The sequence below is a fragment of the Ranitomeya imitator genome, chromosome 3, assembly GCF_032444005.1.
Source record: "Ranitomeya imitator isolate aRanImi1 chromosome 3, aRanImi1.pri, whole genome shotgun sequence".
NCBI lineage: Eukaryota > Metazoa > Chordata > Amphibia > Anura > Dendrobatidae > Ranitomeya > Ranitomeya imitator.
This window is the reverse complement of record NC_091284.1, coordinates 302612978-302630864: the sequence shown is the minus strand read 5'-3', so window position 1 is coordinate 302630864 and position 17887 is coordinate 302612978. Positions and strand designations below refer to the sequence as shown.

At 45.2% G+C, this 17887-nt stretch overlaps 1 protein-coding gene across 1 annotated transcript in view; it reads right to left on the bottom strand.

The window, feature by feature from the left end:
* Nucleotides 1-521: 521 nt before the first annotated feature.
* TAF11 (TATA-box binding protein associated factor 11) overlaps nt 522-17887 on the bottom strand; it is an 88131-nt gene continuing 70765 nt past the window's right edge. Inside the window, exons 4-5 of the mRNA XM_069756574.1 lie at nt 7708-7804; nt 522-803 (exon numbers count right to left, since the gene is read on the bottom strand). Coding sequence (XP_069612675.1) covers nt 673-803; nt 7708-7804 — 228 coding nt within the window. The 3' untranslated portion in view covers nt 522-672. The remainder of the gene's footprint in view (nt 804-7707; nt 7805-17887) is intronic.

Genomic DNA, 17887 nt, shown 5'->3' with positions numbered 1-17887 from the left:
AACAATTTTTTATTTTGTTTATTATTTTTAACAGATCTTTTTACTATTGATGCTGCATAGGCAGCATCAATAGTAAAAAGTTGGTCACACAGGGTTAATAGCAGCGTAATGCGGTCCGTTAACGCTGCCATTAACCCTGTGTGAGCGCTGACTGGTGGGGAGTATGGAGCGGGCATTGACTGCGGGGAGTAAGGAGCGGACTGTGCCCGTCGCTGATTGGTCGCGGCAAAACAGCCACGACCAATCAGCGACTTGGGATTTCCGTTACAGACAGAAAGACGGAAGTGACCCTTAGACAATTATATAGTAGATTGGTCAGTGCACAAAGCCTGTCATAGTTGGCAGCAGTGCAAGTCCTGTTTATACAGCACAATGCCACTCAGAATAAAGATCTTTTGTGATTGGCAGCCTGTTCACATGGTAAGATAATTGTGAAACAAGAATTTCACACAGCTCATTCAAAATCATCTTACAGTCTAAAAACCCCTTTATAAATACATATAATATTGGGGGAAACAAAGTAGTAATGCAACGATTGATCGTTTTATTCACCGAGACATAGAACAGCCACAAGATTTCATCCAGATCTGCACCATTCCAGGACCCCAAACAATCTTTATTAATTGGAATGTCCACATAAGTTTCCTGATGCAAAATGTCTCACAAACAATACTAGTTGAACAAGATCTTCTTGTATTTGGAATCTGGGATCTGCCCCTTGGTCTTCAGTCGCCTAAGAGCTTCCCTCATGTGCCGAGGTTGCAGTGGAGGGCTTTCCCCCCACTTTTCACATACATCCAAAGCTAAGAAGAAAAAAAAAAAGAAGAAATACTTGTTACTATGGGTAATGCATCTGCAAAACAACCTAAAAGTCAAGGTAGCATTATAATATTTAAATAGTTTGTCCATGCACAGCACAAAAGTCTGCAGTTATGTTTGAGAATTTTCCGGTGCTGTCAGTGACACGAGGCAGTCATGTGACCGCGTGCTTGCGATACGCCTGCTTCCAGCCACATTCCACATCAGACTTGCATGGTCAGGCTCAATACAAGTGAACTGAGCGAGGCCACGAATGTCTACTCGAAATGTGGCTGGTAGTATGCATATTGCAAACTTGCGGTCACAAACACTCAGGCTGACCACAGGCACCAGATAATTTTTACAGTGTGCTCTGCGTGCGATGTCAGGATTTGCAAGTCTGCAGTCACAGGGTGACTGCAGACTTTCTGATAAGATTGGATAACCCCTTTAAAAAGGTTTATCAGGGACTGGGATTCTTTTGGCTATGGGGCTAGGAACTCACTGATTCGAAGGGGCTGCCCCACCCCCTCTTTTTTTCCCCCCTTTTCTGCATCAAAGATGTACATTCTGATGCTAACATATAAAAACCTGTCTTCCCCTCTTTCCTCTGCACTCACAATGGTGATCACGATTACTAACCAAGATACACCATTTATCTGTCAATAACAACCTACCGTATATACTCGAGTATAAGCCGAGATTTTCAGCCCATTTTTTGGGCTGAAAGTCCCCCTCTCGGCTTATACTCGAGTCATACCCGGGGGTCGACAGGGGAGGGGGAGCTGGGGCTGTCTAGTTATACTTACCTGCTCCGGCGCGGTCCCTGCAGTCCCTGCTTCTTCCAGCGCTGCAGATTCTTCCTGTATTGAGCGGTCACATGGCACCGCTCATTACAGTCATGAATATGCGGCTCCACCTCCCATAGGGGTGGAGCCGCATATTCATTGCTGTAATGAGCGGTAACTGTGACCGCTCAATACAGGAAGAAGATGCAGCGGTGGGAGAAGCAGGGACGCCCAGGGACCGCGCCGGGAGCAGGTAAGTATACGGGGAGGGGAGCGCTGCGCGATATTTACCTGCTCTTCGCTCCGGTGCGGCTCCGTCTCCAGCGTCCTCTGGCAGTGACGCTCAGGTTAGAGGGCGCGGTGACTTAGTCAGTGCGCCCTCTGCTGAGCGTCAGTGCTGGAGACAGAGCCGCATGAGGAGCAGGTAAATATATAAAGCGCCGGCGTCCTGAGCAAGAGAGGTATGTCTTTTTTTTTTTATTGCAGCAGCATTATATATTGGACAGCTTTCTATGGAGCATCTATGGGGCAAAAATCAACGGTGCAGAGCATTATATATGGGGCACAGCTTTATGTGGAGTATCTATGGGGACATAATGAACAGTGCAGAGCATTATATATGGGGCACAGCTTTATGTGGAGTATCTATGGGGCCATAATGAACGGTGCAGAGCGTTCTATGGGGCAATAATGAACGGTGCAGAGCATTCTATATGGCACAGCTTTCTATGGAACATCTATGGGGCCATAATGAACGGTGCAGAGCATTATATGTGGCACAGCTTTATACAGAGCATCTATGGGGCAATAATGAACGGTATGCAGCATTATATGTGGCACAGCTTTATATGGAGCATCTATGGGGCAATAATGAACGGTATGGAGCATCTATTTTTATTTTTGAAATTCACCGGTAGCTGCTGCATTTCCTACCCTAGGCTTAAGGTACCGTTACACTAAGCGACGCTCCAGCGATATAGACAACGATCCGACCTAAACTAGATCGCTGGAGCGTCGCTGTTTAGGTCGCTGTAGAGACGTCAAACACAGCAACTCCAGAACGATGCAGGAGCGATCCAGTGACGTAACGGCGACTCACTTATCGTTCACGCTCCATGTAAAAATGTTGCTGGCATCGTTGCTTTTGATGTCAAACATGACGATACACGCCGATCTAGCGACCAAATAAAGTTCTGGATTTCTAGCTCCGACCAGCGATATAACAGCGGGATCCAGATCGCTGCTGCGTGTCAAACACAACGAGATCGCTATCCAGGACGCTGCAACGTCACAGATTGTTGTCGTTCTCGTTGCAAAGTTGCTGAGTGTGACGGTACCTTTATACTCGAGTCAATAAGTTTTCCCAGTTTTTTGTGGCAAAATTTGGGAGGGTCGGCTTATACTCGAGTATATACGGTAAGTAAAAAATGGAAACAGACAGAACATTGGTGTTCTGTCTCAGTTACCTTATCTACATGGAGACATGATGGGAGTATTCAAAACAGTCGCATTGAACCCTAGATAACGAGATCGGTAAAACCACAGCACTTACGCTTCACCCAAGTAGGGGTTGCTCCGCAGTTGCGTCCGCAACAACAGAGTCAGTGACAGAGCATGCAGTTCAGCACAACAGAAGTGGTTGGACTGTTTACTCACCACATTAAGGACAAGGAATCTTGTGCATTACTCCATTGGATTTAAAGATCTCCCTTTGTGAATTTCTTTTTACAATATTATGGCATTCATTTTATTAGCGTATTTAGTAAAAGCCATGTCTAAGGCTGCTTTCACACATCAGTTTTCTGCCGTCAGTCACAATCCAGAGAATTCTGAAAACATGGATCCAGCAAAAGTTGCCACAGGATCCGTTTTTTTTTTCTCATAGACTTGTATTAGCGATGGATTGCAATGGATGGTCTCACGTTTCATCTGTTTTTTGCCGGATCCGTCAAAAATTGGTTTTCCGCCGGCGGCAAAACACGGACATAGTAATGTTTTTTTTGTTAGTTGCCGTCCATCGTTTGCTACAATGAAACCCTATTGCGCCGGATCCATCAAATGACGGAATCCAGCAACTGATTGTTTTTTTGTTTTTTTTTTTAAACTGAGCCTGCTCCAATTTTTTGGGGATTGAATTATGGATCAGCTAGTTGGATCCGTCAAAAAAACGGATCCGTCGCATCAGAAAAAAAAAAAAAAAGTATAATAATAATCATCAGTTTTTCACAATCTGCGACGGATCCGTTTTTTTTTAAATTTCCAACATTCGCCGGATTGTGCCTGATGGCAAAAAACTGATGTGTGAAAGCAGCCTTAATATACCGTATATACTCGAGTATAAGCCGAGATTTTCAGCCCAAATTTTTGGGCTGAAAGTGCCCCCCTCGGCTTATACTCGAGTCACGGTAGCGGTGGGGTCGGCAGGTGAGGGGCTGAGGGCGCTGGGGTATACTTACCTAGTCCCAGCGATCCTCGCGCTGTCCCTGCCGTCCCACGGGCTTCGGCGCTGCAGTTTCTTCCTCTCTTCAGCGGTCACGTGGGACCGCTCATTACAGAAATGAATAAGCGGCTCCACCTCCCATAGGGGCGGAGCCGCTTATTCATTTCTCTAATCAGCGGTGCCGGTGACCGCTGATAGAGAAAGAAGCTGCGGCACCGAAGACAGGAGGGGACAGCGCGAGGATCGCCAGGACTAGGTGAGTATGTTATATTCACCTGTCCACGTTCCAGCCGCCGGGCGCCGATCCATCTTCCCGGCCGGCGCCTCCATCTTCCCGGCGTCTGCGCTCTCTGACTGATCAGGCAGAGGGCGCGATGACGCATACAGTGTGCGCGGCGCCCTCTGCCTGATCAGTCAGAGCAGAGACGCCGGGAAGATGGAGGCGCCGGAACGAGACGCCGGGAGCTGCAATCAAGGGAGGTGAGTATGTGTTTTTTTTTCTTTATTGCGGCAGCGGCGGCACAAATTTATGTGGAACATCTATGGGGCACAGTGAACGGTGCAGAGCACCGTATATGGCACAGCACAGCTATGGGGCACAGTGAACGGTGCAGAGCACCGTATATGGCACAGCACAGCTATGGGGTACAGTGAACGGTGCAGAGCACCGTATATGGCACAGCACAGCTATGGGGCACAGTGAACGGTGCAGAGCACCGTATATGGCACAGCTATGGGGCACAGTGAACGGTGCAGAGCACCGTATATGGCACAGCACAGCTATGGGGCACAGTGAACGGTGCAGAGCACCGTATATGGCACAGCTATGGGGCACAGTGAACGGTGCAGAGCACCGTATATGGCACAGCACAGCTATGGGGCACAGTGAACGGTGCAGAGCACCGTATATGGCACAGCTATGGGGCACAGTGAACGGTGCAGAGCACCGTATATGGCACAGCTATGGGGCACAGTGAACGGTGCAGAGCACCGTATATGGCACAGCACAGCTATGGGGCACAGTGAACGGTGCAGAGCACCGTATATGGCACAGCTATGGGGCACAGTGAACGGTGCAGAGCACCGTATATGGCACATCTATGGGGCACAATGAACGGTGCAGAGCACCGTATATGGCACAGCTAGGGGGCACAATGAACGGTGCAGAGCACTATATGGTTCACACCTATGGGGAAATATGAACGGTGCAGAGCACTATATGGCACAGCTATGGGGAAATAATGATCTATTTTTATTTTTGAAATTCACCGGTAAATGCTGCATTTCCACCCTAGGCTTATACTCGAGTCAATAAGTTTTCCCAGTTTTTTGTGGCAAAATTAGGGGGGTCGGCTTATACTCGGGTCGGCTTATACTCGAGTATATACGCCTTTCACTTTATGTGGTAATTATCTGAATTGCAGTAACATACCAGAGAAATATCCCTTTCTATTTTTTACTTCTACATTTATTCCGGTTAAATAAATTGTCTGAGAACAAATTTAGCTATTTTTTTACGCCAGAATTGGTTCACAAGTTAATGAATTTATCAGTGTGTTTACTCACAAACGTATGTAATCAAGCCAATTTAAATACAGCTCTGGCAAAAATTAAGAGACCACTGCAAAAATGTTCAGTTTGTCTGATTTTTCTCTTCATATGTATATTTTTGAGTAAAATGTAAAATCGATCTTTTATTCTATAAACTACTGACAACATGTCTTTGAAGTTCCAAGCAATAAATTTTGTATTTATTTTCTGAAAATGAGAAATTGTCAAAAGAATTAAAAAAAAAAATGCATGGCTTGCAGATCTCAAATACGGCAAAGAAAACAAGTTCATAATCAATTAGAAGCAACAATACTAATGTTTTAACTCAGGAAGAGTTCAGAAATCAATATTTTGTGGAATAACCATGATTTTTAATCACAGCTTTCATGTGTCTTGGCATGCTTTCCACCAGTCTTTCAGACTGCTTTTGGGTGACCTTATGCCACTTCTGGTACAAACATGTAAGCAGTTCTTCTTTGTTTCATGGCTTGTGACTATCCATCTTCCTCTTGATTACATTCCAGAGGTTTTCAATAGGGTTCAGGTCTGGAGATTGGGCTGACCATGACAGGGATTTGATGTGATGGTCCTTCATCCACACCTTGATTGACCTAACTGTGTGGCATGGTGCATTGTCCTGCTGGAAACACCAGTCCTCAGAGTTGGTGAACATTGCCTGAGCAGAAGGAATCAACTGTTTTTCCAGGATAGCTTTGTCTGCGGCTTGATTCATACATCCTTCCCAGCTATTAACCTGCCCAATTCCAGCCTTGCTGAAGCATCACCAGATCACCACCGATACCCCACCAAATTTCACAGTGGGTGCAAGACACTGTGGCTTGTACACCTCTCCTGGTCTCCGTCTAACCATTAGATGACCAGGTGTTGTGCAAAGCTGAAAATTAGACTCATCCGAGAAGATTACCTTACTCCAGTCCTCTATGGTCCAATCCTTTTAGGCCAGCTCCAGCCTGGCTCTCCTTTGCTTCTCATTGATGAAAGGCTTTTTTCTAGCTTTACATGACTTGAGTCCTGCCTCTAGGAGCTTGTTCCAAACAGTTCTTGCTGTGCACTTCACCCCAGCTGCCATTCCTTTTGTAGGTCACTTAGGCTACGTTCACATTAGCGTTACGCGCCGGTGCGTCGGCGACGCAACGCACGGCGCACAAAAAAACGCGCGCAAACGCACGCAAAAACGCTGCGTTTTGCGACGCGTGCGTCGTTTTTTGACGAAAATCGGACGCACGAAAAATGCAACTTGTTGCATTTTCTTTCGTCCGACGCTAGCGTCGAAAACGACGCACGTGTCGGAAAACGCAACAAAAAAAACGCACGCGTCCCCCATGTTAAACATAGGGGCGCGTCTCCGCTGCGTCGCCGACGCAACAGCGACGCACATTAGCGGAACGCTAATGTGAACGTAGCCTTAATGTCATTCTGCGGTTGCTGAGTGACATTCGAAGAGGATGGCAATTCCGATCAGTGAAGAGTCGTTTTCGCCCTCTGCCGGTCTGTAGCTTTGTTGTCCCCAATGTCTGCTGCTTGACCTTGTTGTAATGGACTGCCATCTTAGAACTTTTAAGGATGGAGGCATTATGACGCTCACTGTTTCCCTCTGCTAGTAAAGCCAGAATTGAGCCCTTCTTTTCCTCACTTAAGACTTTTCTTTTCATCTCCTTTGACATGGTTAAAAGTTATTTTTCATTCCTATTACTTTTGGGATATTACTAGCACCTATTTTGCCATACAGCTTGTCCTATTGCAAGAGGATTGTGAACACCACAGCAGTGTTTTTTATACTTTCCTTCGTTAAATAAGATTTGGTTCAGGTGATCACCTAATCAGAAGCATATTAAGTAGAATAAGGTGTACTCTGGTTGGAGTTCAACTGACAATGGAATGGAATGGCTGTCAGACATGTAGAGAAGCCGATTTTTATAAAACTGTGCACTGGTCTCTTAATTTTTGCCAGAGCTGTATATGCAGGGATTTATGTATCTTACAACAGTGTTCTAAAATATCTGTGTACAGAGTGCCATAGAGATGCGGGAATCCTCCATTTTCACAGTATAAACAATTTTTCATGAAACAAATCCTTAATACACAAAAAAAGAAATTATACAAGCTTACCTTCTTCTACAACCTCTCCCACAAAAACTTTGGCAATACCAGACATGGCAATAACAACATTCTGGGATACAGAGCAGCCAGTAATGGACTGAATAAGCTGTATAAAAAAAGAGCAGTGAGAAAAACTAAACCGGCAAAAAAAAGATAGATTATGGATAACTAATAAATATATTTGGCAGGCTATGAAGAAAACATGGCAGCAGTTGTTAACTAGTGTTGAGCGAATTTCTTCGGGTCCCAGCTTCTTCGGCAAGCTATAGCGCTTGCCAAATAAGCTGTAGAGGGAACCCGAATATGCAGCGACACATGCAGCAGCGGCGGCGATCAGCTGGCACGCTCCACATATCCTATAGCTTGCTAAATAAGTTGGGACCCAAAGAAATTTTCTCAACTCTACCTTTAACCCATTTACTTCCAGAGAGGTCTGTGGGGCTGAGACAATTTTGCAATGAAACAACCCTAGAATCTGTATTTGGCTTTTAGTTATATATTTGGAAAATTAAAGTTTCCAAAGGGAGAACTAATTTACTTAGTAGGGATGTTCTAATGGTGCATGTCACCAACCAACAATGTATAATCTTGGCATGACAAAGGAAGCATTAAATGGGTAAAACGTACCAATTATATGTTGAATGTTTATGTTGCTGAATTCATACCCCAAATAAACATTCAGACATAAGAATTGGAACTTCAAAATGATGTGCGCTTTAACGGTTGTAAATAGATTGACCCCTTCATGACCCAGCCTATTTTGACCTTAATGACCTGGCCGTTTTTTTCAATTCGGACCAGTGTCGCTTTATGAGGTAATAACTCAGGAACGCTTCAACGAATCCTAGCGGTTCTGAGATTGTTTTTTCGTGACATATTGGGCTTCATGTTAGTGGTAAATTTAGGTCGATAATTTTTGTGTTTATTTGTGAAAAAAATGGAAATTTGGCTAAAATTTTGAAAATCTCGCAATTTTCAAATTTTGAATTTTTATTCTGTTAAACGAGAGAGTTACGTGACACAAAATAGTTAACAAATAACATTACCCACATGTTTACTTTACATAAACGTAAACCACTGTTTGGGCACATGTTGCCGAGCCCCTGATGTGCCTAACCAGTAGAAACCTCCCACAAGTGACCCATTTTGGAAAACTAGACCCCCCAGGGAACTTATCTAGATATGTGGTGAGCACTTTAAACCCCCAAGTGCTTCACAGAAGTTTACAACGCAGAGCCGTGAAAATAAAAAATCATTTTTCTTTCCTCAAAAATGATGTTTAAGCAAGCAATTTTTTATTTTCACAAGGGTAACAGGAGAAATTGGACCGCAATAATTGTTGCCCAGTTTGTCCCGAGTATGCTGGTACCCCATATGTGGGGTCCACTGTTTGGGCGCACGTCAGGGCTCGGAAGGGAGGGAGCACCTTTTGACAACCGGTACTATGTGCCAGGAGCGGTCACGGACTGGTCCCGACACATTAACCCCCGAAACAGTGCGATCAAATATTATCGCAGTGTTCCGGCGACATAGAGAAGCATCGCACAGGGAGGGGGCTCCCTGCGTGCTTCCCCGAGACCCTCAGAACAGCGCAATGTGATCGCGTTGTTTAGAGGGTCTCCTACTTTCTCCTCCCTGCAGGCCTCAGATCCAAGATGGCCGCAGGGTTCCTTCCACCTCCCTGCAGGACCTGGCTTGCCAGCAAGCCTGCAGCACTGCCTGTCAGATCGCTGATCTGACAATATATAGTGATGTCCCACCCTGGGACTAAGTAAATATGTAAAAAAAATAGATAAAAATAATGTGTAAAAATATTTTTAATTTTTATAAAATTCCTAAAGAAAGAAAAAAATAAAATAAATATTGTTCCAATAAATAAATTTCTTTGAGTAAAAAAAAAAAAAAAAAAAAAATAAAAAGTACACATATTTAGTATCGCCGCGTCCGTAACGACCTGACATAAAACTGTCCCACTAGTTAACCCCTTCAGTAAACACCGTAAAAAAAAAAAAAAAAAAGTGGCAAAAAACAATGCTTTATCATATCGCCAAACAAATAGTGGAATAACACGCGATCAAAAAGACGGATATAAATAAACATACCGCTGAAAACATCGTGTCTTGCAAAAAACAAGCCGCCATACAGTGTCATCAGCAAAAAATTTAAGTTATAGCCCTCAGAATAAAGCAATGCAAAAACAATTATTTTTTTTTATATAAGTTTTTATCGTATAAAAGCGCAAAAACATTAAAAAAAATGATATAAACGAGATATCGCTATAATCATTCTAACCCAAAGAATAAACTGATTTATCAATTTTACCACATGTGGAACGTTATAAACGCCCCACCCAAAAGAAATTAATGAATTGCTGGTTTTTGTTCATTCTGCCTCCCAAAAATCGGAATAAAAAGCGATCAAAAAATGTCATGTGTCCAAAAATGGTACCCATAAAAACGTCAACTCGTCCCGCAAAAAACAAGACCTCACATGACTCTGTGGACCAAAATATGGAAAAAGCATTAAGCTACTTACTGGTAGCGGCATTTTTCGGAGGCCCATGACAGCACTACGAGAGAGGGGATCCACCCTTCAGGAACAGGAAACCTACAGATACAAAAGGGCGGCACCTCTCCCCATGCATCAGTTGTATTTCAGAGCCTGAGAGGACTACCGCGATTAGTGGCACACAAATATACATTATATACAGTTTATATACAAACATAATCTATCGTACTAGAAACCACACGTGAGATCTATCTCATTATATACATTATAGGAAGTGCAACCCCCACGTGAAAAGGGAGGGAACTAAGGGTGCTGTCATGGGCCTCCGAAAAATGCCGCTACCAGTAAGTAGCTTAAGGCTTTATTCGGACTCCCATGACAGCACTACGAGAGAATTACAGAGATGTAAACTACCTTAGGGAGGGACTATAGCCTGTAGCACCCTTAACCCGAAGGTGAGATCAGAGGAGAACCCCAAGTTCAACCGATGTTTAAAAAAGGTGGAAGGGGAAGACCACGTAGCTGCCTTACATATCTGGTCGATCGATACTCCAGATCTTTCCGCCCAGATGTAGCCATGGCCCGGGTGGAATGTGCCCTCAGATTCTGCGGAGCCGGACCTCCACCTGCAGTATAAGCCAGAGAGATAGCCTCCCTAATCCACTTCGCTAGTGTGTACTTCGATACTCTAAGCCCTTTCCTAGGACCTTGGAAGGATAAAAATAACGCATTCTCTCTCTTCCAAGCATCAGTGACTGCGATATACTCTAATAGGCATCTCCTAACATCCAAAGTATGGAGTAGCTCCTCCTTAGGATTAGAAGGATTAGGGAGAAATGATGGTAGAACTATCTCCTGAGATCTGTGAAAATCTGAGGCTACCTTTGGTAAATAAGCTGGGTCCGGTCTGAGGACTACTCTGTCTTGTAAAAACTCTGTATAAGGGGAAAGACTAGAAAGAGCCTGTATGTCTCCTACCCTACGAGCAGATGTTATTGCCACTAAAAATGCTGTTTTGAGGGATAATAATTTTACAGAGACTGAATGTAAAGGCTCAAACGGTTCCCTAATCAAAGCTGAAAGGACTAGGTTGAGATCCCAAGGTACTGATCTATTCTTGTGTATAGGTCTAGCTCTACTAGATGCTTTAATAAATCTTGATACCCAATAGTTATTAGCAATGTTACAAGAAAACAGGGCCCCCAGGGCTGAGACTTGTACTTTTAGCGTACTTGTAGATAGATTTAGCTCTAGCCCCTTCTGCAGGAATTCTAAAGTCTGGTTGATTGGTATTCCTTCTTCAATATTAAAACTTGAAGAGGCCAGGAACTTTCTCCAAGTTCTAGAGTAGATTTTAGTTGTTATATGCTTCCTAATCTTCATAAGGGTATCAATTAGATTTGGGGAAAAACCTCTGTTCTTTAACAATGACCTCTCAAAAACCATGCCGTCAAATGGAGACCCTTCACTTGTGGATGTCTGATCGGACCTTGATGAAGTAAGTCCGGAATGTCCGGAAGTACCCAGGGGTCTTCCACTGACATGGTCCTGAGCCAGGAAAACCAGGCCCTTCTGGGCCAGAACGGAGCGATCAGTATGATTCTCGCTTGATCCTCCCTTATCTTTCTGATCACCAGAGGCAATAGGCCCAGCGGGGGGGGATCGCATAAGCCAACCGGAAATCCCACCAGATCAGGAAGGCATCCACTGCCAGCGGATATTCCCTTGGATTTAGGGAACAGAATTTTTTTGTTTTTCTGTTGTCCTTGGTGGCAAATAAGTCCACCTCTGGATGACCCCATATGCGGACAATCTGGTTGAAGATTTCTGTGTTCAGAGACCATTCTCCTTGTCTTAAGGTGTTTCGACTTAGAAAGTCTGCTGTTATATTTTCTTTCCCTTTTATATGTAATGCGGTTAAAGATAGAAAATGGTTCTCTGCTGTCTGGAGCAGGCGGTCCGCTACTTCCATCAGGGACTCGGAGCGTGATTCACGTAGGCCACTGCCACCTGGTTGTCGGAGAGGACTTTGACATGGTGACCCTGTAGATATACGAGGAGTTCCTTAATTGAGAGTTCAATTGCCATCAACTCCCTCCGATTGGAAGAGGCTGATATTTGGGGGTCCCATAGACCCTGAACTACGACGTCACCCATGTGTGCCCCCCACCCCGTGGGGCTGGCGTCCGTTGTGATTACCCGAGTCACCTGTGTCACCCAGGGAACTCCTGCTGACAGATTGTCTTTCTCTAGCCACCATCTAAGAGATGCAAGAACCACTGGACTTAATGTCATCTGACCCTGCAAGGAACCCTGTAAGGCTCTATCATAATCCAGAACCTCAAACTGTAAAGGTCTGGAGTGGAACTGGGCCCAACGGACGGCAGGAATACAAGAAGTTAGGGAACCTAACAGTGACATAGCCTGCCTAAGGGTCATGGATGGTTTATTAATTGCTTTTAACACCTGTTGTTGGATATGAAGTAATTTATCAGGTGGCAGACAGCTTTGTTGGGACTCGGAATTTAACAACAGCCCTAGGAATCTCTGGATTTTTAGGGGCTGTAATCGGGATTTTTCATAATTTATGATCCAGCCCAGATGTTCTAGTTTAGTGATAGCTGTTTTGACTTGAGTAAGGCAATGGTCTGTTGAATTTCCCACTATAAGGAAATCATCCAGATAAGGAATAATGAGAATATTGAATTCTCGTAAGTGCGCCATGACCTCAGCAACTACTTTAGTAAATACCCTGGGAGATGCTGAGAGGCCGAAGAGAAGAGCTCTAAATTGAAAATGGCGAACAATACCTCCCATAGACACCGCCACACGTAGAAACCTCTGGAAGTTTCTATGGATAGGAATATGATAGTATGCATCCTTTAAATCCACAACTACCATGAAGCAGTGTTTGAACAACATCTTTATTGCAGAGCTGATTGACTCCATTTTAAAGGTAGTATTAACCAGGTACTCATTAAGGGATTTAAGATTAATAATAGTCCTAAATGATTTGTCTGGTTTTTGAATCAGAAATAGAGGAGAGTAGAATCCTCTTCCTCTTTCTGACTCTGGGACCTCAATCAGCACATTTTTAAGGCATAAATTCATGACCTCTGCCTCAAAAGCCGTCTGTTCAATAGTGGAGGAACGTAAGGGGGTTAGCAAAAATTTATCCCGAGGCCAGTGAATAAATTCCAGTTTTAGACCTTCCGATATAATACCTCGGACCCAGCCACTATTTGTGATGTTAGTCCATGCGGAAGAGAAGGCTGACAATCTCCCTCCCACAGGGATTGCTAGTCATTGGTCTGGTTTCTTACGTTCTTTTGAGGAACGGCGGAACATGTAACCCGTACCTCTCCTGCGTCTATCCTCCCATCTAAAATTATCTCTAGAGGGCGAGGATGCGCGCTTCCTTCCACGACCAAATCTCCTTCTGTTGAATGGACGCCGGTAAGAGGCTGATGACAAATTAGGGAATTTTTTCTTGTCATCCCCTGCCTTTTCAAGCAGCTCATCCAAGGTTGGTCCAAAGAGATATTCCCCTTTGCATGGGATAGCGCATAACTTGGATCTTGACTGAATGTCACCCGACCAACACTTCAACCATAAGGCTCTACGAGCCGCGTTGGAGAGTCCTGCCGCTCTGGCCGCCATTTTGACTGAATCCACCGAAGCGTTCGACAGGAAAGCAGCAGCATCCTGAATCACTGGGAGCGCACTTAGAATTGAATTTCTGGAAGTGCCCTCTTTAAGCTGGGACTCCAAATGTTCCAGCCAGACCATTAGGGATCTGGCTGTACATGTCGCGGCCACTGCCGGTCTCAAAGATCCGGCTGCCATCTCCCAGGTACCTTTAAGGAAGGTATCCGCCTTCCTGTCAAGAGGGTCTCTAAGGGACCCCAAGTCCTCAAAAGGTAATGCGGCTCTCTTTGATGCCTTCGCCACCGCAGCATCTAATTTAGGGGCCTTGTCCCAGGTATCCACAGCCGCATCCTCAAAGGGGTACCTGCGCTTTAAAGCTGGTGGCAATGAACCTTTCTTCTCCGGTTTTTTCCATTCCCGGAGAATCAGGTCTTGAATCTTATCATTCACCGGAAAGGATCTACGTTTCTTGTGATCCAGGCCGCTGAACATTAGCTCCTGACGGGAAAGCTGCGTCTTAGGTTCTTCTAAGCTCATCGTACCTCTGACCGACTTAACTAATTTATCCACCCGGTCCAGAGGCAGACAGAATCGGCCAGAGTCCTCTTCTGATGACGAGGAAGAGAGAATCGAGCCATAAGAACCTTCCTCCTTATCTTCCTCTGAAAAATCAGAGATCACCGTAGCTCTCTGTTTTGAACTTCCCGCCTGGGACAGAGACCGCAGGGTTTCCCTTACTTCCATACGGATCATCTCCTTTAGATTAGCCGTAGAAGCAGATTCTTCCGCTACCTAGGGGAGGACAATAAGGGTGATACCATCTATCTAGCCTGATGTCCACTCAACCCCTCCACTCCTGTAGACCTCACCATCTGTTGTATACAGGAAGCGCATAATTTTTTAGGGTAGGAATCTGGTGAAGGGACTTCACAAAGGGCGCACTCCTTATGTTTCATCTTTGCACTTTTCTTCCCCTAGAATGACAAAGTATAAGGGGCCCGCGTCACTGAGTGAACATTCACGTAGATCACTTACCAGTGCACGCCAAAGAAAAAGGTACCGGAACACGAGGGGGCTCTTTGCCAGTCGAAGCTCTAGATCCTTGCCTGGATGAGCTTTTACGGCTGGACTGGTCACTTCTGACATGCTCCTTCTCCACAGCTTTCTGCCGCACTTTATCCAGAAGCTGAGGCTGCTGCTCACCATCATCTGCCATGATGAAGCTGTGGCCAAAAGCAGGGCTCTATTGCCAACACCTGCTTATATCCCCCTGTATTCCGGTCAGCAGGCTGCCTGGCATCCTCCCCATTGGCTCCTGCTGTTCAAGGCTGCAGCTGGGAGGTCAGCGGTGGCTAATGCAGAAAATAGGCGTCCGGACCCATGGGCGCCGCCATCTTGCGCAGCCACCCCGTGAACCGGAAGCGCCAGCTGACTCCACCCCCGGCGCCACAGCGTTCCGGAAACGCTCAGAGAGCGATGCAGGACGCTGGGGATGCACAGCAGCGCTCCGGACGGCGCTCCACCTCTGACGCTGCCACTACACCACCCCGCCGCACCGCATGAACCAGGGGGGGGGGGGGGGGGGGGGGAGATTAATACTCACCAACGCCGGCGCTTCATGGAGACCAGGAATCCTCCGGACCCTGCTCCCTGCTGCCAACGCCACCGACGTGCAGTCCAGCCAGGACCACCGTGGCGTCTCCAGGGACTTCCGCACCGGCCGAGGTAGGAGACACCCCCCCCCCCCCACTACCAGATTCGGCCTGGGACTTCTACGAGATGTTATCTGTAGGATCCTGTCCCTCCAGGAACAGGAAACCAACTGATGCATGGGGAGAGGTGCCGCCCTTTTGTATCTGTAGGTTTCCTGTTCCTGAAGGGCGGATCCCCTCTCTCGTAGTGATGTCATGGGAGTCCGAATAAATTATGACTCTCAAAATGTGGTGATGCAAAAAGTATTTTTTGATATTTTTTAGCGTGTAACACCTGCCAAACAAAAACCCGCTAAAAAACCCGCTATAAATAGTAAATCAAATCCCCCTTCATCACCCCCTTAGTTAGGGAAAAATAATAAAATTAAAAAAAAATGTATTTATTTCTATTTTTCCATTAGGGTTAGGGTTGGGGGTGTGGTTAGGGTAGGGATTAGGGTTAGGGGTGTGCTGGGGTTAGAGGTGTGGTTAGAGTTATGGTTGGGATTAGGTTTAGGGGTGTGTTCAGATTAGGGGCGTGTTCGCGTTAGGGGTGTGGTTAGAGTTATGGTTGGGATTAGGGTTGTGTTCAGGTTAGGGTTGGAGTTAGAATTGGAGGATTTCCACTGTTTAGGCACATCGGGGGCTCTCCAAATGCGACATGGTGTTTGATCTCAATTCCAGCCAATTCTGCATTGAAAAAGTAAAACAGTGCTCCTTCCCTTCCGAGCTCTGCCATGCGCCCAAACAGTGGTTTACCCCACATATGGGGTATCACAGTACTCAGGACAAATTGGGCAACAACTTTTACGGTCCAATTTCTCCTTTTACCCTTGGGAAAATACAAAACTGGGGGCTAAAATTCATTTTTGTGGAATAAAAAGATGTTTTATTTTCACGGCTCTGCGTTATAAACTGTAAGCACAACGCCCAAACCCATAATCCCACTAGGGGAGTGGGTAACACCTCATGTATCAATTATATCATATCAGGAGCACAGATATTAATCTGTGATCCAAGAAGTGCCACTATATACATTCATTTTAAAATTCAAATACCTTTATTAGACAATAAATAAAACTAAACATATATGGACATAGACAAGGTGCCTCAAAAAACAACCCAATTGCGGTCAACCGGGAATACATATACTGGAGTCAGGTAAATCCATTATACATATATTGCACAGTAATCTAGTTGAAAGCCCTGATGGCCGGAACCACACCGTTTTCTCCTGTCACTAGAGGTTACAAACATAGCACCTGTGATACACTAGAACACTGCCTGGCGGCTAGCGTGTAATGAGCGGTGCGCCCCGACCCCCATACATATTACCTGCTCCGTGCTGTCTCCTAACGTGCTCTGCTCAGTGGCGTGCTGTGACCGCATAAACCCCATATATATAAACTGTAGTGAAACTTGAAAGTTCTCATAACACATCTAAATAAGTTCCTTGGGGGGTCTAGCTTTCAATATGGGGTCACTTATGGGGGATTTCTACTGTTTAGGTACGTCAGGGGCTTTGCAAACGCAATGTGATGCCCGCAGACCATTCCATCCAAGTCTGCATTCCAAACGGCACTCCTTCCCTTCCGAGCTCTGCCATGCGCCCAAACGATGGTTCCCCCCACATAAGGGGTATCAGCGTACTCAGGACAAATTGCACAACAACTTCTGCGGTCCAATTTCTCCTGTTACCGTTGGGAAAATAAAAAATTAGGGGCGAAAATATTTTTGTGAAAAAAAATAGGATTTTATATTGTTATGGCTCTACATTATAAACTTCTGTTAAGCACATGAGGGTTCAAAGTGCTCACCACACATCTAGATAAGTTCCTTAGGAAGTCTATGTTCCAAAATGGTGTCACTTGTGGGGGGTTTCCACTGTTACTTTCCCCTGTTACCCTTGGGAAAATACAAAACAGGAGGCTAAAAATCATTTTTTTATTTTCACGGCTCTGCGTTATAAACTGTAGTGAAAAACTTGAGGGTTCACAAAGTACTCAACACATCTAGATAAGTTCCTGGGGGGGGGGGGGTCTAGTTTCCAATATGGGGTCACTTATGGGGGGTTTACACTGTTTAGGCACATCAGGGGCTCTCCAAACGCGACATGGTGTCCTCTCTCTTTTCCAGCCAATTTTGCATTGAAAAGTCAAACAGCACTCCTTCCTTTCCGAGCTCTGCCATGCGCCAAAACAGTGGTTTACCCCCATATATTGGGTATCAGCGTACTCAAAACAAATTGCACAACAACTTTTTGGGTCTAATTTCTCCTGTTACCCTTGGTAAAATAAAACAAATTGGATCTGAACTAAATTTTTTGTAAAAAAAAGTTAAAT